Source organism: Cyanistes caeruleus, chromosome 6, assembly GCF_971803275.1.
Source record: "Cyanistes caeruleus chromosome 6, bCyaCae1.hap1.1, whole genome shotgun sequence".
Taxonomy (NCBI): domain Eukaryota; kingdom Metazoa; phylum Chordata; class Aves; order Passeriformes; family Paridae; genus Cyanistes; species Cyanistes caeruleus.
The window spans coordinates 22,344,513-22,372,404 of NC_141706.1; the positions used below are offsets into that span (position 1 = coordinate 22,344,513).

The 27,892-nt window shown below is 53.9% G+C and overlaps 1 protein-coding gene and 1 long non-coding RNA gene across 7 annotated transcripts in view; one reads left to right on the forward strand and one right to left on the reverse strand.

The window, feature by feature from the left end:
- Window positions 1–27,105, forward strand: part of DUSP8 (dual specificity phosphatase 8) — a 46,155-nt gene extending 19,050 nt beyond the window's left edge. For 4 of the 6 annotated variants that reach the window (XM_086894307.1, XM_023928836.2, XM_086894310.1 and 1 more), the window contains exons 3-7: window positions 1,749–1,887; window positions 18,242–18,408; window positions 19,544–19,703; window positions 19,895–20,018; window positions 20,394–27,105. In XM_086894307.1, coding sequence (XP_086750433.1) covers window positions 1,749–1,887; window positions 18,242–18,408; window positions 19,544–19,703; window positions 19,895–20,018; window positions 20,394–21,489 — 1,686 coding nt within the window. In that variant the 3' untranslated portion in view covers window positions 21,490–27,105. Of the gene's footprint in view, window positions 1–1,748; window positions 1,888–10,304; window positions 10,529–10,803; window positions 10,996–18,241; window positions 18,409–19,543; window positions 19,704–19,894; window positions 20,019–20,393 lie in introns of those variants that run through there. The other 2 variants (XM_086894312.1, XM_086894311.1) reach the window with 2 other exon arrangements.
- LOC147652512 (uncharacterized) lies at window positions 14,466–21,261 on the reverse strand. The gene is made up of 2 exons (XR_015288385.1): window positions 21,130–21,261; window positions 14,466–20,066 (listed from the first exon to the last, which is right to left on the reverse strand). It is a non-coding gene; the product is annotated as an uncharacterized LOC147652512 (long non-coding RNA).
- Window positions 27,106–27,892: the final 787 nt, after the last annotated feature.

Sequence of the window (27,892 nt, forward strand, 5' to 3'; positions counted from 1 at the left end):
CAGCTGCTGAGGACCTGAACCAGCTTGTCAGCCACCGTGTTTTCCTCCAGCTGTGCTTGGATGACCTGCCACAAAAGTCCTGCATCAGGATTGGCTGAGGAAAAGATGCTGGGGTAGATCCTCATCTCAACTGGCTTCAGTCATTTTTCAGTGTCTTATTTTAGAATTCCCATGTCCTTTTCCCTCTTACCCTGCCCTTTCATGCCTCCTGTCATCCTGCTGAGCCGTGGGGCCAGTCCCTGGTGGCAGGCCGGGGACAGGTGGGTCCTTTGAGCCCCCCTTCCTCGTGCACAGTTGCACGTGGTGCCCCGACGGGGATTTCTGTTGGTGCGGGGCTGTCCTTGCGCTGCGGCGCAGAGATGTGATGAGCTCAGCTAAATCAGTGCTCCCTGCAGTTTTATTTGGATGGTGCTCACGTTGCTGAGCAGGGAAGCACCTGCAGCAGGGTGTGAAAGCAGCATTAATAATAATGGCAACCCTGAGCGAATCTGCTCTGGTGGTGAGATGCGGCTTGGCAGTGAGACAGCAAAGTGAGGTGGGTTTCCATGAGTGGTACCTCATTCAAGTGGTCTCCTAAAGACATTTTGGAGAGGGCTTAACATGGAGTGGGTCCAGCACTAGCTGAGAAGAGAGCAGCTTGCATGCATTCCCTCCTTCCCTGCTTGCTGCTGCCTCCCCCTCTTCCCATGATGTGATGAATGTGCCTTACCCCGCCGGCTGGAAGGGCAGGCACTCTCAGGACAGGTGTGTGCCATACACCCAGTTCTTCAGCAGATGAACTGAGCTCTGCCTCTGTGAGGATTTTTACCTTCTTTTAGTGCATGGACCTTCAGGTAGGTGTGGGAGTTCTCTCATTGCAATCCAGTCATCACCGAGCGTGGGGGTACTCCTTCCTGCAGACATTTGCCTGCCTGCAGATTATCCCACCTTCTCACCTGCCCCAGTTTATCCCTGCAGTGGTGGGCAGCTAGATGTGGTTTGTGGCATGTAAAATAACGTGAAAGCAGCCCAGGAGCTCCTTTGCTTCTTTCTGGTTTATCCCTGCAGTGTGCTGGCCCCAGCACTCATTACAAAAGGAAGAATGAGCATTACCCTGAATATCCACAAAACAAAAGAAGAGATTTTCCCTCTCCTTCATCCCTTCAGGGTGATCTACAGATCTGGGGTGAGGCATAGTGCCTACAGAGGTCTTACTGTGCTAGGCATGGTGTCCCCAGGCTGAGCCCTGAAGAGCTGTTGACTAGCCCCATTGAGTCCAGCCACAGCGTAAGGGCTGTGCAGAGAGCACCCCTGCTGCAGAACCACTCCCAAATCCCTGTGCTCTTGTCCCTGTGACACCAGCCAGGCTGAGGAGGAGAGTCTGAGGGTAAAAGTTGGCTGGGAAGGAAGTGGTGGAAGTCGAGGTGATTTCTGGGATGCAGTTAAATAACAGCAAGCTGAGGGTGGGTGATGGGGAGGAGTGACCCTCCTTTGAGTGGGATGCTCAAAATCACTCATAGTTGGTGAGAGTGTGCCAGTGGGCACCTCTACTGACACATTTACTTGTAGACGTGGAGCAGAGCCCCAGCGTGACTGAAATGGAGACTCCATTTCGTGGTGAAAACCAGCTTGTGGAAATGGTGTGGAGCTGGAATTTCCTGCTTGTGTGACCGCTAAATTCAGCTTTGCTTCCCATGGTGATGTGGACAGCAGCCTCCTCAGTGCTCATCCCATTTCTCTGGTGCCCGTTTTTTGCTGCTCCCCTGCAGGTGGAGGCAGAGGACCACCAGGACGTGGTGGTCTACGACCAGAGCACGCGGGACGTGACCGGCTTGGCTGCTGACAGCTTCCTCTCCATCCTCCTGGGCAAGCTGGACAGCTGTTTCCACAGTGTCTCCATCCTCACAGGTAGGAGCCCTGGGTTACCACTTCATCTCATGCTACATGAAATCACATTAAAGCTAGTTTTTGTGGCCTGAGTGACGGAGCTGTGGCCGTCCGTGTCCATGTGCCCCCGCTTCCCTGGCCACCAGTGGCTGTGGTGGAGGAAGGCAGCCCTGCATGCAGGCTGAGGAGGCTCAGCCCACGCTGGCATCATGGATCCTCCCCATGCCTTCGTTCCTTGCACTGTCTGTCTCCCTGCTGCTGCACCCACCAGCCGGGGTGAATGAGAGAGGAGGGTACAGGGGGGTTGTGATGGCATGGATCCAGCCATCCAAAAGCTGCCCTTTGTTCTCCCATCCCTGTGCTGCTTCATCCCTGCTGAATGTACCAAGTACCAGACCTGGTTCAGGCACTCTGCTCCCTCTTGCTGCTGTTAAAGGGAGGACAGAAGAAATCCATGGGTGTACTGGAAAGGAGAAGGATGGCAGGGGCAGAGGGTCATCACTGAGTGAGTCAGGGTCTGCTGGAGATGATGCTCTCCGGGCACAAATGTACAGGCAGGAGGAGGCACGTGCTGCCCTAATAACAGCCGTTCTGCAGTGAGGCCGGTGACTGATGAATGAAAAGCTCTGACCCAGCAGAGAGGAGAAGAGAGAGGCAGGGAACTGCCTGAGGGAGAGCTGAAGATGCCTTTGATTCCCCTTTGCTGGGACAGCGAGGCACCTGAGCTGATAGCTGCCTACCTCTGGCTCTGTGTCTGTGCAGCCCCTCAGTCCCACTGAGCTTAGCCATGCTCCTTAACAGTGCCAAAAGCACAGAGATGGGAATCACCTCTGTCCCTCAAGCCTGTCCTCATCCTGTGGCAATTGGATACTGCCTCGGGGCTGAGGCAGAGGGTACCAACCTCTGTCCCCTGGGACACCACAGAGATGGAAGGAACTGCCGCACCCACAGAGTGACAGACCCTGGGAAAGGGTAATTGTGGGGGGGAAGGTAGCACAGGCAAGTGGCATTCAGGGAGTCCTGCCCATGCAAGGCAGGGGTAAGTGCTATTGAATTAGAGCAGCTGCATTGTGATGGGGAGAACAGAGCAGAGAAACAGCAGGATTAAACTCCCCGGCTCTGGGTTCCAGCAACAAAAACAAGCGGGAGCTATATGAAATCATATTAAAGCTAGTTTTTGTGGCCTGGGTTGCAGGAGCTCTGCTGAGGCCGGTGCTGGAGGATGCCTCCCTGAGCTGGCTATGGCAGCCCCTGGCCTGCCTCAATAGCTGTGCCTGTGGTTCCAAGGTCACCGTGGCATAAACTAGGGCACAGCTTGGCATATGGTGCAGGAGAAGGAAATGGTGAATTCACTTGCATCTGGGAAGGAACCTGCTTAGTCATGGGGATGGGTCAGGAAACAGCCTTGGTGGTGTGACCCTGGCACCCCCTGACCCGCTGCCACTTTCCCAGGGCTGGGTGAGAAGCAGTGCTGAGCGCTGGCTGCAAGCCCCTGCCCCCTGCACCGAGTCCTCCTGGAGCCGGACAGGGCTGCATGAGGTGGCCCTGAAAACCCTGGAGCCCTTCCCTGCCTTAAGGCAAGTGGAGGCCTGGGGGAGCCTCGTAGTCCCAGTGCCCCCAGCTGCATGCACAGCATGCAACAGGAGCGTGCCACCCCCTCAGCCATCAGCACACCACCACCAAACCCCTGCCAGCACACCTGCTGTCCCCCACTTGGGCACACACCTCCTCCATTGTCAGGACAGCCATCTCCATCCTCCTGGATTGCAGGAGCCCAGAGACCCAAGCAGGAGTGTTGGTGTGCTAGGCACTGAGCAAAGCTCCAGCCTCCCAAATTATAAGCACAACAGGGCCTCAGCCTGATGTGGAACGCAGGCCACCAGCAGGTGGAAAAACTGGAGCTGAAATGTAGAACACTGGGTCATGGCGGCGGTGTTTCACATGGAAACCATGACTGGAATGGCTGTGCAGAGCATCCAGGGGAGGCTGGGCACACTTGCTGACAGGCACAGCTTCCTCCTGCCTGTGGTGTGGGCAGCAATGGGCTGGTGTAGAGACTCTGGAGTGCTTAGGAGGTCTGGGGCAGGATGTGTGAGGGCCCTGATTCTGAACCCTTGCCTGTGTGGGGTTTAACTCCTTGGTCTGTCCACTCGGGCCTCAAGCACCTTGTCCTGCCCCAACCCATTTGGTGTCTCAGAAGAGGTGCCTGAGTCCTCCTTGGAGGTGCCTTGTGACCCCAGTGGGTTGGCAAGGGCGGCTGAAATCTCAGCCTGTCACTCAGTGGATTGCATTAGCCCAAGGAATCTATCCTGAGGGTCCCCAGTTCAGTGTGGCAGCCCTACACAGCCCCTCTGTGCTGCACAGCTCTCTCAGCCCCAGCAGATGCCGGGGTCTGTGCCTCCATGTCCCCATCTCATGCCAACACAAGGCTTGACTGTTCTTACCTCCAGGCCAGCAAACTTCTGACCTTCGAAGCAGCTGATGGAGGCTGATGGGTGAGAACAGGGGAGCTGGGGGTGGCAGGACTGGTACCAGGGACTCCTCAAGGGTTAACAGCTCAGAAGCAGCGATTCCAGTGGCTGGCAGGGAAGAATCTGAGTCAATTATTCCCAGTCTTGGAAATCATCAGCTTCTCTTCTTTTTTTCTTTTTTTTTTTTAATTGTGTAAGTATAAATAGTGCTGCTTGCTGCCCTCCATCCGTGGGAGCAGAAAGACTGTTGATTTATATGGTTTTCCTGACATCACATGAAGTGGTGGAAAACTGAATGGAGCCAACATTTTTCCTGCATTACGTAATGCCCCCTCCCTCCCAGCCCAACTCTGCTATTCCTGCAGGAGCCTGACTGTTCTTTAACCTTTGTTTACTTCAGCACAAACCCTTGCTTTTTTGCTTTTCCTTTTCTGCTTTTTTTTTTGCCTTTTTTTTTTTTTTTTTAATTTTGCTTTATTTTTCTTCCGTTATTCTTCCCCTTTGCAATCACCCGGTTGGTTTTTATCGAGAAGCATTATCTGCTTATGAAGCAGCAGCAGCAGTCTGGCTCCATTGCTCCCTGACAGTTCCCATGTGCCAGCTCTGGTATTGGAGCCTGTCCAGAGCTGTGTGTGCTGGGTGCTGAGCTTCACCAGCTCCTCTCCATTTGTCCAGCTGCAGCGGGCAGTGTGGAGATTTTCTTTTACTCCTATTCAGTGCCTAAAAGCGAGAGCTGAGGGCTTGGGCTGCTGGTCCAGATGATGCTCAGTCGCTCATCCTGTCCCTACCTCTGGTCCTTAGGCTGAGCCCGGGGCTCTCTCTCTCTCCGGCCTGGACTGTGGGGCTTGGGATCCCCCTTGCAGGACAGAGGCTCTTTTCTCTGCAGTTCCGTGTGCTGGGGGAGCTTCACCGCTGCCATACCGTGCTCCGACCTGAAACAGGCCCCTCAATTGCGTTCTGAGCTCGAGTCATGAGCTTTTCATCTGGCTCGGGAGCGCGTGTGAGATCATCTTCAGCACCCCCCCCCTCCCCCCGCTTTTGTACCAATTCTTCAAGGAATGTTTAAATTTTCCAGTCCTGTTCTTTCTAAATTTGGAGCGTCTGTTTACTCCCAGGATTCGGAAAGAATGTAACAATATCATCAGCGACAAATCCCTCCCAGCCCTTCACTCAGCATCCTCCTCAGAGAGCAGGCTGGCCGTGACCCAGGTCCCCTCCAGCCCAGTGGTGCCATGGCCATCAGGCACGGCTGCAGAGAGCTGGAATTGCACGGCTGCAGTGATCTGGGTGGCGGCTGAGATTTCGGGGATTTTGGGGGAATCTGCAAAAGACAGGTGACTTTGCCGCAGGCAAAAAGAAGTAGCGAAAAAGGAAAGGGGATTTCCATTGCAGGAGCCGACTTGGGCTGCCCAGGCATGAGTGGGTTTAGCACTGAAGCACTGGCTGGAATTATTTTAGACAAAAGGACTCGGAGATAGATGATTTAAAACAACAGCAACAACAAAAAAATAAAGAAAAAACACTTTTTCTTTTTTTTTTTCTGTATAGGGACAGTCCTAAAAAGAGGTTAAACATCAGGGCAACTGAACATGACTTTGCTCATCCTTGGCTGAAAATTCTGTAATGCATTCTCAATGCCGTGTTGGTGAGAAGCTACATGCCAGCCACACATCTCCCTTGCTGCCTGCTACTCTTGAAACATACTAGGCTGGAGCTGTTCTGGAGGAAAAGAGAAGATGAATGAAAAAAGCCAAGCTAGGCAGGTGTGAAAGCAGGGCAGAGCAGAGGGGTCTTGCATTCAGTCCGAATCTCTGAGGCTGGAGTGACAACACGTGCATCCAAAGCATATTCATGGCATATGCTGAAGACAGAAGCTTCGCAGGATCCAAAATCAGGATTGAGGTGTCTTTACAAACTCATTGTAAGGGGAAAAAAAAAGAAAAGAAAGAAAATACCCCAAATACCCACACTTTGGTCACACAATCAGAATATTGTGAGTTGGAAGGGAAGATCCACAAGGATCATCAAGTCCAACTCTTAAGTGAATGACCCATACAGGAATCAAACCCTCAAACGCACAGCCTTGGGTGTCATTAGTACAATGCTCTAACCACGTGGGCGAATCTCAGGGTTCATCATTCACAAGCTGTCTGATGGGAGTGGGGAGGCAGGACCTGAGTGCCACTGCAATGTGATGGTCACAGTCCTCATCATCCACCCTGCACAGCATCATGATTTCACCTGTTGAGTTTGGGCTGTGAGTGTGTCTGCAGGAAACATAGCATGAGAAATATGCACTAGCTGGTAGGTTTTGTCCCCTGACTCCAGCAGAGCCTCTGCTCACTAAATGGGCCTGAAGGTGCCCTTGTAGATCAAGCATTAGGGCTATTTCAGGCACCCTCAGGCTGTATTGTCTAAGAGCACCTGGGAACTTACTGGCATGAATCCATCAGATGTACCTACAGGATTTTCCTTCAGCTCTGATTACTGTCTCTGAACCTCCTGCAAGCACCTCTGTCTACCTGTGGTCATGTCCATCCCATAGCATACTGTGATGAACCCAAAGAAGCAGATGGTTGGCTGCCAGGTGTGTGGGTATGAATAAGGAGGGTATGGGAGTGGGATGAGACAGGAAAAAGAGCTCCCATAATACTCTCAATTTCTTGCTTTTTCCAGATTTGGGAGTTTTGAAGAACCAGCTTTGTAAATAATGTGAATGGGGATTCTGGTTGTTCTTCATCTAAAATTGCCCACATGATGGTCAGGAATGGAAGAAGGGCTGTGCAGGGGCTTATGTCCAGTTTTCTTCAGCCTGTAGGTGGTGAGGTGCATGGGAATTACCTGTGGTGACGTTTTTCTTTTGACTGTCCGGAGGACTAGAGGTAGTATGCTGATACCGGCCTAGAGGGAAAGGCATTTTTTAAAAAATCAAATGGGAATACCAGGGTTTGTGGTTTTACAATCCTGGAGGTTTAGGTAACTCTGAACCTCCCTTCCTCTCATGCAAAACATCCCTGGAGGAGTTGCTTCCTTTCCTTCAGCAAAGCTCTCTGGGACCACTTTAGCCATGGCAGGACTGTGTTTTCTTGTCCTCTAGCCCCTCTTCAGTGGGTGCTGGCATCCAGCTTTAGACACCCAGCCTGGCGGGTGCCCTAGGGAGTGCTCCCAGTCTCCTCAGGCACTGAGGCAAAGTGCCCCCTTCTCACCCTGAACCACAACCAGGAGATGCCTGGGAGGCTTTCAGCCCCGGCAGCACCAGTGACTGCATCCCTGGGAGGGGTTAAGCCAGGTCATGTATGTGCAAGGCTGATTGTATTCCAGACCTATGCTCTAAACCTCCCTGTTTAGCAACGCTGTCGTCAGACAACTTGTTTTCCCGATTCTATAATTACCCTGAGGAGCTTCCCCTCCCCCTCTGGCCGTTTTTTTAACCATTGGACCCAGAAAAGGCATGCAAAAGGGTCAAAGGCAGAGTGGGACAGAGGAGAAGGGGCTTAGGGAGGAACAGCCCTCTGGATGCCTGAGAAAACTGCTGTGTAATTTCATTTCTCATTTCTGGAAGGGTCAATGGGAGAAAGGCAACTTCCCCAGTAAGAGATCCTGATGGGCAGGAGCCACTGCCCAGTTACAGTTTCCTTCCTTTTGAGAAATCTGCCTCCCCTCATCCGCCTCCCCCTTTTCCTTGGGCCTGTGCTGCGTGCTTGGAAAAGGTCGTCACTGGCAATTATTACCAGGTCACCGTGCTGGGTGGAGAGAGGAATCACTGGCCCTGCCCAGCTGGGCTTGTGCCAGGCTATAGGCACTGTCCTGACAGGGTATGTAGGTGCTGGACAGGGACTCATCCTGCTGCCTGCTCTTGCAGGAGGATTGCCTGAGTCCAACCCATTGCAGCAGGTATTTCTGCAGTGAGAATGAAGTGAGGCTGATGAGGCTCCCTGGGTGATGCACCTCTTGTCTGCTAAACAGGGGCTGGAGGCAGGATGGGTGACATCCTGGAAGGGAGTAGCATCTGGGAAAAAGGGACAAGAGGCAGCAGCTGATACGTGGAATGTATTTCTGCACTATGGATATTGCCTTTTATCTCTGCTTGCCAACTGCCCTCTGCCCCAGGTGCCAATCCCTGTACTGGTTTTGGCAAAAGGGTGAAGAAAATGAGGAGAGAGCAGAGAGGTGGATACTGTCTGGGGAATGGTGGCTGCAGGTGGCATCTCCATGTGGCTGGACTTCACACTGGTGGAGGAAGGAGGCTGCTGACTGTCTGTGATCGCTTGTCTTTTGCTGAGGATCAGAGGGGTGTGGGACACTGGTAAGCCTCCTGCATTGAGGTCTACTTGGTGGTGTCATGCCCAGCTTCCCACCTGGTGCTCCCAGGAGCCCTGAACTCAAATCTCAGTCCAAACACATCCTGAAGGACCCTGGCATTACCAAAATAACTTGTGCCCGGGGCTCTTGGAAACCTGAGGGAGCTGGACAACCAGAGGGCTGTGAGGGAAGGCAAATTTTGTTTGTGGATCTCTGTGTCAGGGGCAGAATGAGTGTTGCACCCCCTGATTCACCACATGCTTCCTGCAGCATCCCCCTTGCCCGCTGCTCCTGCATGACGCAGTGACCCCTGTAGAGTGACTAGGTCCCCCCAGTAGACCCCCAGCCACAGCCACCAGAGCAAGTCACAGCTGGATCACCCACCCAGTATGGGTAGAACACTGCTGGCATGGTGGCAGAGGCACACAGAGGGATCTCCATCCCTGGCAGGCGTTGGCACTGGCCACCAGCATCATGCACCCTCCTTTGTAGTTACAGTGGTTGCAAATGTGGGGGACCACAGATCCCCCTGGGGACCTGCTGTGGTAGTCACTTCCCAAGCATGGCTGGTGGGGGAAGGCAGCTTCTCTCTTCCAGCCTAGCTGGAGCATGCTTTGAATTTTATCCAACCTCTGACCCACATCTGATAATAATCAAACCATATTTGTTACAACAACAAGGCTCGTTAGGAGGCTGGCTCCGCTCGGGGTGGGGGGGAGGAGACAGCACTTAGTTAATGCCAATGACCTCATCTCATGTGATGTCATTCAAAGGAAAAACACTGAAGTCACTCACATATGGCTCAGCCTGGGGTTTTTCAGCCCATAAAGCTTCAGATTTTCAAAGGCACAATACATGCCCCCCCCCCCCCCCCGTTTCTCCCCCGCTTACTATAATCCTGAATGATTTTCTGGAGGCCTGGGCTCAGACCAATAAACTCGTAAAGAGCTGTGTGGAGATGTATTAAGGAGTCCTGCGGGTGGGAAGCGGAGAACAAGTAATTTTCTCCCCCAGAACAAATGCAAAGAAGAAAATACATCACTCCCCACCTGCTTCAGAAGCCATTAGAGATGGATAGACCCCCTGTGAGACCAGGAAAGGCCATTCCTACATGTCCCCTCGTGCTGGAGTTTTTCACGTGGGAAGGCTTTGGCAGAGGGTACATCTCCAGACCATGGTCCTGCTTGGCTGGGACCGGGCAGAGAACTCCATCTGATGTGGCCACGCACAGGTGTGAGCAGCCCAGTGCCAACAGCCCCTTTTCCTGCCAGCTGTTGGGACCCATTCATCTCCAGCTGTTTGGGACCATTCCAGGATGAGCATCCTCCTGGGTGATGTTCTCAGTGGAGGTATTAAGATGAGTTGGTCATTAGGGACCTGCTGTCTCGTCTCCAGCTCTGCCCTGCAGCAGAGAATTTGGGAGAAGTTATTTAATCTTTTGTGGCTCAGTTTCCCTCTTGGGAATCTGAGATCATGGCATTGCCCTTCCTGGTGCTGGGGTTCAGAGTTAAGCATCGCCCAGGGGACACAGGTTGGTCCTGCCAGGAGCCGCTGCGGAGAGGGGGTGCAGCCGTGGGGTGCGTTCACGGTACGAGGAGCAGCAGGGAGCCGGGATGGAGGGTGGTGCTGCATCCCCCCTACGTTGCGGGGGTTTGATCGCACGCCGCCCTGGCAGCTGCTAAAATGAGGTGTGGGCATGAGCTTCCTCCCACCACGTTCCTGTCCCCATAACTGCTCGGGGCCGGAGCCGGCGTGGTGCAGCGATCCATCTCCCGCCGCGGCCGCTCGCTGCGGGGGGCTTGGGGCAGGCGAGAAAATCGCGGTTGCGCCTTTAAGCAGGGAGCGAAGCATATGTCAGCCCGGCGTTGTGCTGCGTGTCTGTGTGCTGAGTAAGGAATGCGGCCGCATGCCTGACCCGTTAGCTATGAGCGCGGTACGGGCGCGCAGCGAGCGCGGCGGCGGATGGGGCGGCTGCTCCCGGGCTGAGCTCACTCGGGCTGCAGCGGGCGGCCAAGAGCGGGGCGGCCGGGGAAAGGGGGCTGCGCCGAGCCCCCCTACCCCGCTCGGCTTTTTCTTACTGGTCTTTATTTTTTCAGCCTGAAGGCTGGAGCCGGCGGGAGGCTGGCGTTGCTCTGCCGCAGGGGCGCTTTTTTGTTTTTTTTAGTATTCTCTTTGCCCGCCAGCTGTTGTTTGGCGACGGTGAGAGGTGCCCCCGCGAGCCGCAGCCCCGCTGCCTGGATGCCCGTGGATGTAATGATTGCTCCCTCCGAGGACCAGTTCTGGACAGACATGCGCGAGGGGCAGATGAAGCTGAAAATAAGGGTGCGGAGGATGAAGGAGAGCAGGGACAAGAGAGGTTTGTCAGCCGGCCCGGCGTCTTTCCTTGCGATGGGGACGGAGCGGGAAGAGGGGGCCGCGCCGCCGGAGCCCTGCTTTGCCCGGGGGCCGGAGATGGCCTTTGCCGAGTGGCCGGCGGGGAGCGGAGCGCGGTGCTGGCGATACAAAGAGCGCAGGCAGCTGGCGAGCGGGGAGCGTGCGGAGGGGAGCGCAGCGGAGCGATGGCCGGTCCCCAGCTAGGGACGATGTGCGCAGCGCTGGCGGAGGCGGCCGGGCTGGGACAGGAGCTGCACGGAGAGGACAGCTCCTTCAGGCAGGTGAGCAGCTGCCTGCAGCGAGTGGAGGCTTCTGCGGCGGCCCCGGCTCTAGGCAGCCCTCCCAGGCGGTGTGCGGTCCGGCGAGACTGTCTGGCCGCGGGGAGCGCTCCGCGATCCCCTGAACCCTTCGCCGTTCAGGCAAGCTTGGCGAGGGCGCGGACGGAGCGGAGAAGGGAAGGAGGAAAGCTGCGGGAGCCAGGAGGATCTGCCGCCAGCATCTCTGCGCCCTCGGGCGCCGGGTTGCGGGGGCGGAGGGGCACCGGGTAGAGGGGAGTGCGCGGGGCTAGGACAGGCGGGGACGGCGAGGAGAACAAGGGGCCATCGGCTCAGAGCGCTGCGTTGCTGCCCGCACCCAGGCAGCTGCCCGCCGGAGCCATTTCGCTTCACCAGCGCTGCCCTGCCTGCTCATCTTGGGTGGTTTCTTTCAGAAAGGGGTTTTGCAGTGTTTCCACCCCTCCAGTGTCAGGGCGAAGGGCAGGCGGAGGAAGGGGATATTAACTGGAGCAGCTTAAAAATATGTCGAGCCTGGGATGACCTAGATTACCGAAGGGTTGAATCAAGCAACTTCCCCTCCATCACCACTTAAAATGGGAGACTGCTAAAAGTGCTTGACAGGTTTTTGTGGCATGAAGCACATAACCCAGTGATGGTGTCATTAGTAATAAGTCACTCCTGGAAATGACACGTTTTTCTTTACTTAGAACGAGTAAGCCTGGTCCAAAGCAGGCACAGTCACCAGAGGAAAATCAAGCTCAACAGCTCGAGGAGTGTGTCCATGGCTGTGTAGGCGGAGGGCTTCCTTTCTGCTGCTTTTCCTTTTTTAAAAGATGTTTTCCGTTTCTTTGGGAGAATGGGAGCAGGGTCTGGGACCAGCCTACAAGGCGTGGAGGCTTGCACAGGTTGGGAGGCAGCAGGGCACTGTAGCAGCAGATGGACAGAGGCTGTTTGGGGTGACCATTGGGGAAACAGGGAATGCACATGAATCCATAATAGGGCTGATTCATCAGCTTTCTCATTCCCACTGCCTGGAAGAAAAAAAAACTAGCCAACAGTGGGGTGATGAAATTTCGTACCAAATGAGGGGATGGTGAAACCTGGGCAGGGGAATGGGGGAGTGGAAAAAGAGACTGGTTGAAAACTGGACATCTCTCTCCAATGCACTGAGATGGAAGGACATAAAAGAGCATCAGCAAGGAGAGGGCAAGCTGGGCAGGCTGCAGAGCACCAGGATTTCACCAGGCTTATGGGAAGGATGCACAAGCAAATGGGCTGTGTCCACATCAGGCATTGCTGGGAGGGATGGGCAAAATCAAAGGAGACTATCTGGGGAGACAGTGAGGATGGAGGCAGGGGGAAAATTTAGACACGTCCCAGGCTGCAGGAAATGCTGACAAAGCCCCGGAGCTCCCTGGAGCACAGTGAGTAAGGGTGGCAGTAAGCAGTGTTTCATCATGCCGCCCAGCTTAGCTGCCGGCACCAACAAGCTCCCTCCCACCCAGCACCAGAGTCAGGGAGATGGCGTTTTGCAAAGAGGGATTTTCCCAGCGGCTCTGGGGGTTGATGTGCAGTTTGCCAGGCCCCTCCATTTTCTATCCTTCAGTTCAACCTCCAGCAGAGATGCTTAACCGAGCACTGAGGCTCATTGTCATAAGAAGGCTGAGCATGATGCGGGTGAGGGCTGGGGTTTTGCAGGTCCCTTCAGCTCTTGTCTTCTGCTGTACCTCAGTTCAGCAAGGTGCTTTAACACTTGGGGATGGATGGGTCAGAGTTCTGGGAGCAGCATGTCCCCCAATGGCTGGGCTGATGAAGAGGGGATATCCAGGCACCATCCTGGCCACCAAGACAACACAGCAGCGAGGGAGCCATGCCGGCGTGGCGGCTGCTCCAACAGCAAGCCGAGGCGCGTGCTCGCTTGCATGCCCCGCTGCTCCTTGCCACGTGCCGCCCTGGCAGCAGCTCTCAGCCACCACAGGCATTTTAATGAGAGCCGGGCAGAGCCTGGCCTCTCTCAGCCCCCTCAGCTGCCAGGAGCTTTAGCAGGGCAGAGGGTCTCCAGCACAAGCACAGGCGCAAAATTCATTGGTGGGGCTGCGGGCTGCCGCAAAACCTCTGGCAGCTGCTCGGGGAGCCGGCCTCTGAACAGCTCCGGCTGCTGCTCTCTAACTCTCATTATTGCAGCGATGAGGGTGGGCTGTAAAACACATCTTTAATACCCCTGTAGATCTCCTTCTAGCTTCCAGTGTGAGAGCTGGAGATGAGGAGTGAGGTGTAGCAGCTGCTGGCCCAAGGAGCATTTCCAGCTCTGGATCCCCTCCTCCTTGCTGCCTCAGACTGATGGCACAGCAGAGTGACATGTCACCTCTTCCCTGTTTCTTGGTGGGGACCTTTGAGCCTGCAGTGCACAGGGTAGCCACTGAATAGGACATGCTGCTCGGTGTGTCTCTGGGCAACTTCTGTGAGACTCATGGGGCTGAGGGCGTCCAAGAGGCATGTGTCTCTCTCTTGAAGAGCAGTTTTGGGGTGAGGCAGGTGCCCTGGGCAGTGCTTTCACAGCTTCTTGCAGTCAGTGGGGTACAGCATCAAGGTCAGAGCTGCTGGGTTGTTTCAGAGGCCTCTCAAGGAGGTGGTGAGTCCGTGGGGCTGGAGATGAATGCCAGAGTGCAGCCGTCAGAGCAAGGTGTGAGAGTCTTTTCAAGCCACAGCTCCACTTTACACCTCCAGCCTAGAAGGATGCCCTCAGTGCAGGGAGGGACACAGGGAAAAAAAGGGAGCTGGGATATCCATGCCTCATGTGTCCCACACCTTCCTTTTATCCTCAGCAGCATCTCTGTTGACATCTCATGCAGCTTAATGGATTGTAAATCCCTAAAGCTGAGGCTTACCACCAGGAGGAAAATAATGCCACACCACATCCCTGTCCCTAGCCAGGACTTTGTCACCTTCTATGTCACCTTTTCTGCACCACCACTGCTGCCCAGCCTTGGCAGAGAAGGGCACAGAGCAACTCACAGATGACAGATTTTGCCTGTGGTGTTGTCAGTGACCCTAGGATGTCCCCAGAGACCACCTGAAGGTGACAGGGCAGTGGAGGGCTCCCCAGCTGTGTCAGGGTGTCAGCTCAGCAGTGCAACATCTCTGTCTTTACATCTTGTAATGTCCTTCCATGTCTGTGTTTTTGTTCATTTTGGTTACCGCTGTCTCAGGGCAGACACTGGTGCAGGGCCTGGCAGACGGGCTCCTCACTGTGCAGTTTGCTGTTGGAGGGGAGGAGTCACACAGCTCCCAACAGCTGCAGCAGTGCAGGTACCACAGCAGCCTGTTCAAAGATGCTGCTGGCATCTTCACCCTGGCCTGATGGACAGGCTTGGACAGGGTGTTTGCCTTCCCTCTACAGCATCTGTTTGCACAATAAATCCATTTTCACTGGGAGGTTATCATAGATGTTCTGCTGGAAAATGCACAGAGGGGAGGGCCTGGAAAGATGGGGATAGGGGAGAAGTTGTGGTGTTTTCCCCTCTCCTGTTTGACAGAGGAGCCATGCAGAGCAGGGCTGAGGGCTGGGAATCTGCAGGAAACAACAGGAGGTGGAAGGGTGATCAGCACCTTGTGAGTGAAAGCTGGTGTGGGGCAGATACAAGGTCTCCAATGTTGCACTCTTCTGGCACTAAGTTGCTGCAACACCCTGTGCCTCAGTGTGATTTTCACTTTCAGGAGGGTGATTTTCACTTCCTAGGCCTCCTAGAACCTGCCTGATGATGGTTCTTGGCTCCTCTTTCCTCCATTTTCAGCAGCAGCAGTGAAAGCATCCCCACTTTTGTTCTGGTTCCCTTCCCTTCCAGTTTCCACTTTTCTTCATGGGCATCATCTCTGCCTCAGGTAATTGCAGTAGGTCGGCAGACACTGTTTTTTCCAGAGGATGGTTTTGAGAGCCCTCCATGGTGGAGCCATGAGCAGCATATTGGGCTGTGCCACACAAGGACCAGCTCCTCCCCAACAAGCCCTCACCAGGGTAGGGGAGCATCCAGAAGAAACCAGAGAACCCCAAACACCCACTTCATGACAAATACAAATCCTTCCTGAGCTTAATTCCACATGTGCCAAGAGAAACAGTGCTCCTGGCAGCAGCATTGTGAATAAAAGAGGAAAGGCTAGAGCTGGTGCTACCCTGGCTCCTCACCTCATTGAACTCTGCTGCTTTCTCCCAGCAAAATCTGGGATCCACAGCCTGGGGCATAGAGGGGAGGAAAGTCCAGGTATCAGTTGGAACTCAGCCAGGGACATTCACTGCCTTTAGGATTGTTTGAAGAGCTGCTTTGCTTTCTAAAAATGAAAGGCATGCTGGAAGCAGCCGCTGCAGGGTGGGGTGAGCGTTGCTTCCATGTTGGGATGGTGTCAAGTACCCAGCCCCATCTCTAGGGTTTCCCCCAAGCCCAGGCTGCCCTCAGCAGCTGCAAGTAAGGGGGAGATGAGGACAGGTGGGCTGGGAGCATGCCTGAACTCTCAGACACAGGGTTGAGGCTTTGCATGGGAAAAGTGAGATGCATCATTTCAGGTGCTATGGGCATCATTTCAGGTGCCAGCATCCTCTAGTTGTGGCAGCCTGCCCAGGTAGGCACTGCAGCTAAGGGCGCTGCTGCCACTCTACAAACATCTCTGCCTGCTTCACAGCTCCCTCAGCTCCCGCCTGGACTTCACCAGCAGGGCTGGCAGAGGATCTGCTGCCAGCTGAGTGTGGTGGGGGCGGGCAATGGGGAGAGAGCAGCATGCCCTGACCTGCTTCAACTATGAGATCACCTTAAAGAGTCATTCAAACCCATCCACTGCCCTGGGCAGCTCCTGATGGATGTGAGTGAGTGCAAGAGGCTGGGCACCTAAGGACCAGAGCAGGCACTGATCCCTGGGGCTGCATTTGTGTGCACCCTGCTCCCCAAAACTGTGCTGTGCTCCTTCAGAAAAATTCCCATGTTGTCTCACACAAGCCCAGGGTCAGATCTGTGCCCCACTTAAACTCAAGTGCTGCCGGCTTCTCTAGGGGCAACTGAAGGAAGCACTTTGCACGGGGTATCTGCCCCAGCATCCCCCAGGCACAGGGACAAAGCAGGGAGGTCACATGTGTCCATGCAGAGTTCTGGCTTGTGATGGACAGTCCTTGGCAATGGGGACACAGTGCAGGGATGAGCAGTAACCAGAGCTATGCTGCACCTGTGCTGGGCCTCCTGCTTTTGCTCTGATTTAATGTCCCAGTTGAGAGGTGATGTCATTTTGGAGGGAGCTAGACAAAAGGAAGTGCTGGAAAAGATAAGGTGCTTTAACTCTACCCCTCCTGTCTTGACTGGGTTTTGAAGCTGGGAGATGTGTTAGCTGCCAGACAGGAAAACATGAGAGAGGAGTGGAAAGAGGTTTGTTGAAGGACACCTTCCCCTTAGGCCAGTGGGAGCTGACACCAGGAGGTGCTGAGACAGAGTGAGATGGAGGACCTTGGATGTTCCCAAGTTGTGTGAACATGATTTTTTGTGCACTGCTTTGGTTTCTCCATCACCTTCATCTTCATCTCACAAACATGTCAGGTGGGTAGTCTGCAGCACCAGTCATGCGTCTCTAGAGCGTGGGTGCCACACCAGCAGCCAGAAAGGTGTTCCAGAAGGATAAGCAGAAATGTTGCCAAAATGCTGGAGAAGGTAAATTGAGAATATGCCAAGGCTGCCCTGCTTCCAAAGGGGAGAGAGACTGGCTTGTTAAAAGGTCTTTTTGAGCTGTGGAGATGGGTCAGGGATTCTTATGGTGCTCAGGCTTTCAAAAGGATCTCGTGGGAGCATCGTGGTCCCTTTGACAGTCAAAGGCAGTCAAGCCCCCAAGTCCTCTCTGCCCTTTGGGTGTTGTCAAGCTGCATCTGCTCGTTCGCATGGCTGGGAAAACCTCAGGGGAGACTTGAGGCAGATATGACTCAAGCTCCTCTCCACTGCATGAAGCTGCCACCCAGATGTCCTCAGCTGGAGGGGAGTGAAATTAGGCCACTGCTAGCCAGACCTGGCTCTACCCTGGAGTACGGGATGAGCAAGTGAGAGCAAATCAGGATCACTAGTGGTCTTATACAACTGTGCAGGACATGCAACAGCACTGGGGCTTTTCCATCTCCCCTTGCTTTCAGCCCTGCTCAAGCTTTCAGGACTGGCTCTTAGATTTTGGCCATGCCAGACACTGTGACAATAGCTCTGGCCATCACATGCCAGCTAATGCAACCTCAGCTGGAGGTTTTCTTTCAACACTGGTCTTCAAGGTGCTCAAACTGAGTGTGACTGCCCAGAAGCTTGGTGCAGTAAACTGGACACTGCTTGCTGTCACATTCAGCAAGGTCAGAGCATGAAAAACAGCAGTGGCCTGCAAGTACCACTGTGCCACCCTGGTGTGACAGAAATCATGGGCTTGGCAGGGCTGGGCACAGGGGTCCTCTCTCAGAAACCACGATGTGTAAGTGTAACCAATGCAGCAAGGTTCAGGCTAACCTCCCAGACCCAGGAGCTTTGCATCTCAGTGGGCTTGCTTGTCGTCATCCTGCCCTGATGGATTTTGCTATCAGAAGGTGACATTGTCCTCAGAATAGTAGGGGACCAAGAAAAGGACTGTCTCTTCTTGTTACTTGTCTGAATGAAGTTGAGAAGAGCCAACTTCATTGGAGAGGTTATGGGATGCCTCACATGTGCATCAATATCCAGCTGCAACAGGGAAAAATCAGAGCTGGTTCTCCATTCCTTTCTCCATCTCTGTGTCACTGCCATCACAAAGTGTGTGAACTGGTTAGTGGTGGCTGGTGCCTTGTTGCTCCTGGAGGCTCGAGGCTCAGGGCTGCAGGGTTAACACCACTTTGTCCCCAGCCAGGGCCTCGGGCTGCCAGGTACTGATGATCTTAGCCTTGCTGCTCCATGCTCAATGTCCCCATTTTCTCCACAGGAGGCTTTGCCACCTTCTCATCCTGCTTCCCAGGGCTCTGCGAGGGGAAGCCAGCTGCCATCCTGCCGATGAGCATCTCCCAGCCATGCTTGCCTGTGGCCAACGTTGGCCCCACGCGCATCCTGCCACATCTCTACCTGGGCTCCCAGAAGGATGTCCTGAACAAGGTACAGCCCTATTAAGGGGACACATCTTCCCTGTCCCATTGAGGACCCCAGTCATGCAGAGGGATGAAGGTATTAAGGATTCCCCTCCTTCCCAGTGGAAAGGCCACACAGTGCACTCTGAAAGGTGCCAGCAAGGCTGTGCTGTGATGCCACACCAAGGAAGGAATTTTGTTTAAAGGAAAAGTAATAATGAGAAGAAATAAAGAGGAATTGCAGTTAAAGTGCTGCCAAGCATCTGCCTTCTGCAGCTGTGAGGGAGCCAGCCAGGCGTCCTCCTCCATGGCAGTCAAGGAGAGAGAGGGCCCATGACACCAGACTGGAGTCAGAGACAGAAAGGACGGAGAGAGAAATTATGTACAGGGAGTAGAAGGAAATTAAAGAAAAAAATTACAAGAATGTGAGCCTGGGAGCTGGACTGGCTCCATCAAGCCTGCTGGAAGGGCAGGAACCAGCCACTGGAGAGCCACAGTGGAAATCCTGGGGCCAAAATTCTGAGGAGCCAATGCCAGACAGAGAAATTGATGGTTTCCTTCCCTCCCCACCTCCTTGGAGGGTTTGGTTCATGTTTTGGAACTGTGTTTTCTGCCATCCCCACAATGTGGCCACGTGCTGGAGAAGAGAAGCATTTCCCACACAAGGCCCTCCACCCTTGACCTCACATTGTTGCCTATGGATAGAGGATCCTTCTGGCCACAGAGGTTAATGTAGGGTGCTACCAGTGACTCAGTCCACTCTGTTGGTGAGATGTCTCCCTTCTCCCTCAGCTGATACTTTCACAGCTTTCAGAGTTTTTGCTTATTTTCTTTCTTGTACTGTACTGTCCTATTCCTGTCATACTGGGGTTGTTGGGTTTTCCCCTCCACAACCCTTTTCCAGGTGTCTTTGGCCTTGCTCACCCCTTACTTGGACCAAAATAAAGATCTGATGAGGCTCAAACCTGTGTCATCTAAATTGACACAACCTTTTTAACTGGTTTCTGCTGTATTATTATCAGCTGGGCCAGGGCAGCACTAGGAGACCCACAGGAGAAAATGCTGGGATTGGAAAAGGCGGGGAGTGTGCATGGCAAGACAGACCTTCAGTGTGTGGTGCAGGCAGAACTCAGCTGATCATTTGATGGCTTCTTTTCCACCAGGACCTGATGACACAGAACGGGATAAGCTATGTCCTAAATGCCAGCAACTCCTGTCCCAAGCCAGACTTCATCTGTGATAGTCACTTCATGCGCATTCCTGTCAATGACAACTACTGTGAGAAGCTGCTTCCCTGGCTGGACAAGTCCATTGAATTCATTGGTGAGCTTTTCTTATAACTATAAGAAGACCCTCCAATTCTCAGCCTTCACAACCTGAACTCTTGTGTCCTCCCTGGTTTTGCTCCCAGCAACTGTTGTCCTCTCACACAAAGGGGCTGAGGGTTGGGGAGGGAGGCTAGAACCATTTTGCTCACAGTTTTTGTTCTCTCTGTTCCCTCTGCCATGCTCCAGACAAAGCTAAGGTGTCCAGCTGCCAGGTGATTGTGCACTGCTTGGCTGGGATCTCCCGGTCAGCCACCATTGCCATCGCCTACATCATGAAGACCATGGGTATGTCATCAGATGATGCTTACAGGTGAGTTTTCCTCTGAGGGTAGCAGGAGGGTTATGCCAGTATGCTTCACTGCAGGGAAGGAAGGAGAAGGAGAGGGTTAGGGCTCCTCGAAGCTCTGTCTTGCTTTTGCTGGGTCCCAGTAAAACCAAACCAAACCTCCTCTCATAAAATGCATGCAACAAGGAATGGTTGGGAGTAGTAAAAGGGAGTGGGGAGGCAGTCCCACCTCTTAATTCTGGGGCGTCCCAAGGCCCCATGGTTCCCCAAGATCCTTTTCTTCGGAGGGTCTGGGCAGAAGATTCTCGATGATGCCTCTTCTCCCTAAAGAGGCTGAGCGAGTAGGGGTGGCCCACTGAAGGACCAAGCACCAACGGGGCTGTCTGTGCCTCTCGGCAGGTTCGTTAAGGACCGTCGCCCGTCCATCTCGCCCAACTTCAACTTCCTGGGCCAGCTCCTGGAGTATGAGAGGAGCCTGAAGCTCCTCAAGGCCCTAAAGTCAAAAGGTGACTGGGGCGAGGGGGACCCCCAGCAGGACCCAGCAGAGGTGGCTGAGAGCGGCCGGCATCCCCTGACACCTACCTCAGAGAAGGCCGAGGACGTGCCGAGGAGCACCGGCTCGGCATCCCCCACCAGTGACCCCGAGCGGCCGGCCGGGACCCCAAAGGTCCTGTCACCCACCACCCTGCAGCAGGGGCTCAACGGCTTGCACCTCTCCTCCGAGCGCATCCAGGACACCAACCGCCTGAAACGCTCCTTCTCCCTGGACATCAAGTCTGCCTACTCCCCTGGCCTGCGGCAGGACCCCCCTGGGCCCCCTGGACCTGGGGAAGCCCCTAAACTCTGCAAGCTGGACAGCCCCTCGGGCTCGGGCAGCCTCAGCCCCTTCTCCCCAGGGGCGGACAGCCCCGACCGGCCCACGGGGCCCGAGCTCCTGCTGGAGGCCAAGGTGAGGCAGCGGCGGAAGCACCGGCACGCCGCCGGCTCGCCGGCCCACGGGCTCAGCCTCAACGTCGGCGGGACCTGCGCCACACGCAAGAGCCCCGGCGCCGAGGACGGGCTGCCGCCGCGGCTCAGCCAGCCGCCCGCCGCGCCCGGCGCCGCCACCGCCACCGCTGCCTGGAGCGGGGTGCACCTGGAGTCCCCCAGCAGCGCCCCGGGCGAGGCCGGCTGGTACTTCGGCAAGGACTCCGGCGGCAGCGGCGGCAGCGGCGGCGGCCTGTTCCCCAGCGCCGGCCCGTACCCGCCGCCGTTCGGCTGCGGCGCGGTGGCGGCTGGCTGTGAGATCAGACTGAGGGACAAGGCGCGGGCCGAGCCACGGGACGGGCGGCACAGCTGGCATGAGGAGGCCGGCGCCGAGAAGCAATTCAAGCGGAGGAGCTGCCAGATGGAATTCGAGGAGACCATGTCCGAGGGCAGGGCTCGGGAAGAGCTGGGCAAAATCAGCAAACAGTCCAGCTTTTCGGGCAGCATGGAGATCATCGAGGTGTCCTGACACTCACCCGGGGTGCCTGGAGACCTGGGACGGGGCTGGGGAGGGGGGATATTTAAGCTGTGGGGAGCGGGAAGGGGGGCGGTGGGGTCGGGGGTGTATTTATACTTGCGCGTGCATTTTCGGGAGCGCAAGCGCTGAAACCGAAGCGAAGGTGGACGAGTCTTTCCAGAGTCAGGAAACATAGTGGTGGATGCTTAGTGTCCCTCCTGCGCTCACCGTGGTCCTTTCCCACCCATGTCCAGGGCGCCCCAGCCCTCAGAGACCCACACTCAAAATTTGGGCCTAAAACTCAAGTGGGAAGAGGCAGGGGTTGCAATTTTGGCTGTGGTGATGGGGCACAGCACCTGGAAGGGAGACCGCAGCTGCCCCTTCCCTGCACCCTGGTGCACTAAGCATGCTCCCCTGTGTTTCTCTGGCTAAGTATCCTAAAAATGCTGCACTGGAGCAGCCCTATACATATATAAATATATATTATATATAATATAAAGAAAAAAAAACCCGAAAACACACACACAGAAGAAAAGGTAAATGGTTTTACTGCAATTTTTATTGAGACGTAAATAATATTTCAATTTTTTTTTGTTTTGTTTTTAATTTATTGAAGCTGTTCATTCTGGCAATGATTTGCAGACAATGTGGGGCGGTACTTTCAGCTCTATTTTTACTGTGTATGGTATTTAAATCTGAAATACGAGTTTCTAAGCAATATCTGAGGCCTGTGGCTCCTTCTATAGTTAATGTCCACAACATAGATTTCCCCCCCTTCTCTCTGGGCATACCAACACGGGGACAGGAGACTCTTCTGGGCACATTTTCTAGAAATTACCAAGTAAATGAGCAAACCATAAAACCTTCTTATGACACAAACTGAGCCAGAAAACTCTTCTGGAAGCTGCTGCCTCTTCTTCCCACCTTGGTCTCTGTTTCTCCTCATCTCCATCCCAGCCATTACTGCCATCCCAACCATCATCCCATCCTAGGCACTGTCCCCATCCTGGCCATCACTCAATCCCAGCCATACCCCCTCTTCTCCCCTCCCCTCCTTTTAGCTGCCCATCCATGCTGGAGACGGAAAGGTAGGAGTCACCTGAAGTGGATGGAAGGCTGCAGGATGTCACCTGCAGCTGCATGGGGAAGTGTCAGAAGCTGCCACAGCAGAGGGAGGGATGGGAGGCTGGTGGCAGTTGGGATTTCTTGTTGGCAGGTGTCTTGCCTGCCTGCCCCAGCCCCTCAGCTCCCCCTCACCTCAGCTACCTTGCTTGGGAAGTATGGGCACCACTTTCCCTTTGGGGGAGGCAGTTCTTCTGGCTTCCCACATCCTTTGTTTCACATCTGAGAAACCCATAGGGAGCGTGTGTGGGTGCCAGGACTCCCCCGGTCCTGTTGCCCTCCAGGCTGGCTCCCCTCCATCCAGCGGATGATAAGCTGTCCAGACATGAAGCTCTGCAAGCACATGGAGGGGCACAAGTGACTTATTTTCAGATATGGTTGGCTGCTTCCTTCCATCTGGTGGGAAGCCAAGCTCTTGCCCCTAAACCCCAATGTCAGGATTGCTGAGAAGCTGCTTTCTGAAGCTGGAGGCACTGAGCTGCCTCCACCGCAAAGCACATCTCTCTCTGCAGCTGTCTTTGCTTCCTCCCTTGTCTCGCACTAGTTTGCAAAGCTGATACCTCAGGGGTCTGTGTTCGTGCATGTCTGTGTCCTGTGTCATCCTTGGAGTGTTGTTTTTTTTCTTTACTGGGTCCACATGGTTTCTCTCCCTTTCCCTTGTTCCTCCTCTTGTCACTCGTTTCTATCTTTAAATCAAACTACCCGTGACAAAACCAAATTATCTCAGGTTTAAAACTGAACATAAAGCAGAGGCGTGAGGAGCTGCAATCACACAAGGAGGGGCTGCTCGCTTCAGCTCATTGCTTCCTCAACCACCTCTGTGTTCGCAGTTGAGGCAAGTCTCCCTGGAGAGCCCTTGTTCTCTTTGGACTTTAGTTTTTCTGTTTTTCCATGGAGCTATTTGGTGAGATGCTGAGGACCCCCACATGCTCCTGACTGGTTTCCCACGGTGTGGCAGGGAGGGATGGGAGTGGCTGGAGAGCCAGGGACCACCTGCTCCTCTCCCCACATCACTTTTGATGAGAGTGAGAAATCTCCTAGTCAATCCTCAAAAGCCTACCACCACCCATCATTGCCTCCAGCAACCACCTCAAACCTGCTCAGTGTTGCCAACCTGAACATTGCTCCCTCCTCATCATGAAGCAGTGATGACACTCTTATAATCTGTCTTTCTAGACTCCAGAAGGCATTTATATCCATCCTGTGAGCCAGGCAGCTATTTCAGGAGCTCCATTTGCAGCAGGCTACCCTAAGTAGGCATCAGTGTCAAGTCCAAGGAGGGAGAAGAAAAAGGCTTTATCCTCCCTCTGGTGCCTCCTCACTGGGCACAGTGTTTGTGTCATCTGCCTCCTGTCCAAGGAGTGTTTCTGGTCCTCCTTCCGCTTCTGTTGCCCTCAGTGGTGGCATCTCTTCCCAAGCATGCCAGTGGTGATTGCTGATCTCTGCCCCATAGCACCCAGTCACTGCCATCCCACCGTCCTCCAAGGTTGGTGCCAGCCCGTACTTAGTGAGCTCAGGTCAGGCAAGCTGTTGGCAGGAGCTGGTTAGGTATACCTTTGAGCAATGGAGAGAGGCTTAAATGACTTCCCAAGGGATGTAATGGGAAGGACAACAGGTGGGCACAACCAGGTGGGGAGATGAGACAAAGCACTAGCAAGCTCCCATCTAATCCCTCCTGTTAAGTGACACAGTGTGTTGCAAGCACAAAAAAGCAGATGGAGCAAGTCAGAAAGGAGAAGGGTGCATGTTGTAAATGAGATCCTGAGTGTCTGCAAAGAGGCAGATATGTGGTTTGCTTTTTGTTATCCACACTCTGCCATTGCCTGGATGCTTCTGAGACATGTTTGAGGTTTTACACACTATGGACTCCTCTCTCCTCTGAAACCAGAACAAAGTATATTTTAAGATTAGTAGATTATAGACATTCATGACCCACCTCTGCAGCCTTATTTTGATGTAGTTTGCATTCACCCCTCTCCTGTAAATTGGGCATGTGCGTCAGAAACCCTCATATTTACAATATTCTAAGACTATATCCGGAAAATAAGCCTTGATGGAGCAGCCCTGCCCAAGTGTCTCCTGCCCATCCTGACCCAAAGCCATCAGGGTCACCAAGTGGCTTGCAATTAACTTAGTTTTTATTTTTAATCAAACTCTGTCTAATAAACCACTTTGTCCATGAGTCAGAGAGCTGTGAGTTGTCATGAGGATGGATGTGCCAGGTGGTAGTCCTCCACATCATCTGTCAGCCAAGTCTTTTTATGGGTTCTCACAGCCAGCTGACCCATCCCAAAGCCTCACTGGAACTAAAAATCACCTTTCCATGCCAATCTGATGAGGGTGCATTCATTTGTAGGGACCTACAGAGGTGGAAGTGTGAGCAGTGGAGAGGAAAGTTCTCTTCCTTCAAGGGAGGAACCAATAAAGCTGCTGAGTGTCTGATGGGAGTGGCAATGCCTGCACTTTCCACCACATGAAGGACTGAGCAAATCACAGCTCTCCTTCAGACTAGGAATGACATTTTGCTCCTTCCTCTCCTCTGCCTGTCCTAGGGGCTGAGCCTCCCGGCCACCTCCTTCCCAGCTGAGCAAAGCTGGCAGGAGGGCAGTGATCAGGTTGGCAACACTGAGCCAGAGGCTTGGGTCAGAGCAGGCTCGTCCCTGGCCTCAGCAGCAGCATCCCCAGCCCCTGCTGCTTTCCCAGCCCTTCTCTTTGTCTGCTTGTTTCTTTGGATGTCCATCCCCGTTACATCTGCCCCTTAGGAGACAATGCCCCTCAGAAACCCCTCCTGCTGTCCCCTTTCCCCTCCCATTCTTAATACTAATGATAATAAGCTATCAGTGTTGTCATTGCAATCTATGAATGATAGATTTGAGTATTTATGATTATTATTATGATTATTATGGTTATGATTCTGTACTTTTTTGCTTCTTACTCTTTGTATGTTGCTCTTTGTTTCTCTGTTGTGAATAAAAGCAAGGCCCCATCTCACCTTCTCTCTGCTCCCCGCAGCCCGGCTGTGGCTGATTCGGCACAGCTCCCGGCTGCCCCAAGCCTCAGGAGGCAAACCTTTGTCCAAGGAGCTGGATGGAGGTGCTTCCTAAGGATATAAAGGCACCCAAACCCGGGGCAGATCCATTCTCTTGACTCTTCCCTTCCCTTCCCTTCCTGCACCTCCTCTCCCCCATACAGGTTCCTGCTCATTTTTGCAAGAGGCGGGAACCCACTGGCACCAACAACAGAGGATTAAATGGCAAAAGCTTAAAGCTTTAAGGAGCATTGGCCAGGCATCCAGTTCATGGAATCAGCTCCCTCCAGGTCGTGGTCCTCTCACCTTCTTCAGCTGGCTGCAGGCTGCATCTTCACCCACAGGGGCTTCTTGCTCTGGCATCGCAGCTGCTTTGCAAAGCTGCCCTGCTCAGCTGAGCCTGGTTCTGCTGAAGCCAGGGCTGCTGCTTTAGCCACATGCCCTGGGCTTCCTGTGCTTGAGTGTCCTCCTCACACTGACAGTTCCCCTGCCCAGGAACAGCACAGCCTGGGGAAGACACATGGACAGTGCTAGAGCAAGCCCAGTAGCAGAGCCACAGGGAGATGTGTGAGTGGCCTCCAGTACCTGGAGGGATGTAGATGGGCTGGGAATAGCTCCCAACATGGGGCTTGATATGGTGTTTATCAAGCACTGATAAATCGTGGTGTCATGAGCAGAGAGAGGCTGGTGCTGGTTTTTTTCGCCCATTGCCTGTGCTCCTTGTACAACCTGGAGGTTTCCAGACATCTGTAAGGTGTAGGAGGAGACATTAGGGGAAGGGAAGAGGACCCCCATCTGCGCTGTGGTACGAAACCCCTGTACTGTGCCAGCCCCACCAAGAGTCATTTTAGTTTGCAGGGTTTAACACTGCCCTTCTCCAAGTGGCCCAGGCACAGTTTCTTGTCTCTGTCATGACTTTGCTTTGTCATGGGTTGGGGTCCTTCTCATCATGCTGTGCTGAACACATTTCCAAGGTTGCTCTGAGACCACACTGGAGAGGAGAGAGCTCAGGTCTCACCCCTCTCTTGGGGGACCCTGGTAGATCTCTGTTGGGGTCCCAGTCCAGCATCACCCTTCCTACCTCACCTGCCTTTGGAGCAGCTGTGGACAGGGAGGGAGCAGGCAGGTTCCGACCATGCCGGGACTGAGCCTCTTCTCCCTTCCTCATCCCTGTAGGATCAGACCCTTCCTCAGCAAGCACAACACAGAGAGGGGGTCTGTACCCACCCTGGTGTACCTGGGGACTCCCAAGCATGGAAGAGAGGGTCTGGCCACCAGCCCCACCACACTCCCTTCCTCGCTGTCCATTTGGCCAGCGCCGGCGTCGGACCCGGGGAGACACCCTGCCCCTGCCTCGTCTTTATTTATTTATTACCAGAGGCTGTAAACAGCAGTGCTTTTCTACCCTCTACTTTCTTTTCCTTTCTTTTGTATTTTGGAACAACGTGTTGTAATAAATACCCAAATAGGTGTTTTAACAGCTGGTGTCAGCCTTGGTTTTTGAGGGTCAGACCTCAGGATGGGTGTTTTGGGAGTTTGGGGAGGGCAATGGACCTTTGGTTGCAGTGATGGGGCCTAGAGCTGGTGGAGAGCTGGACATAGAGCCAGACCTGAACACAGACAGACCTGGATGTACAGCCAGACCCCTGTCTGTGTATAGGGCCCAGCAGCTGAAAGCTGCAGCTGGACTAATTCCAAGCAGAGATAAGGCTCACGGCTGAGAGACTAGTAGCATGAAAATTAATTGGGGTATTCATGAGCACTTAGACTGCAAACCGCCACTCTAGGGGCTTTGAAGCTGTTCAAAGGTGCTAAGCATCCCCTTTCTAATGGAACGGACTGTCCCAGTCCTCCTCCAGATGGGGACATACACCTGTAGGGAATGGTACAGATCGACAAGCTAAAGAGCACAAAGACATGGAGTGTTTGATTTGAAATATACTGTTTGTTGTTGTTGTTGTTGTTGTTGTTATTATTATTATTATTATTATTATTATTATTTTGCTTCCCAGCTGTGCTCTGTTCCCACCTTGCTCCTGACATAATAGCAGAGTGTAGTCACACGCTTGCTGTGCACTACAGCTAAACACTATAAACATTCCCTGCTCACTGGCAAACTGAGCCGTGCTATGCTCAGGGGGCAGCTGGCGGGTGCCAAGCAGCAGCCCCATTTTGGCTGGACTGTGCTCAAGTGGAAGCTGGTGGAGGCATTTCCCTGCAGCAGGTTTTCTTTGGAGGGAGGAGAAGGCATGAGCAAGCTCCCTG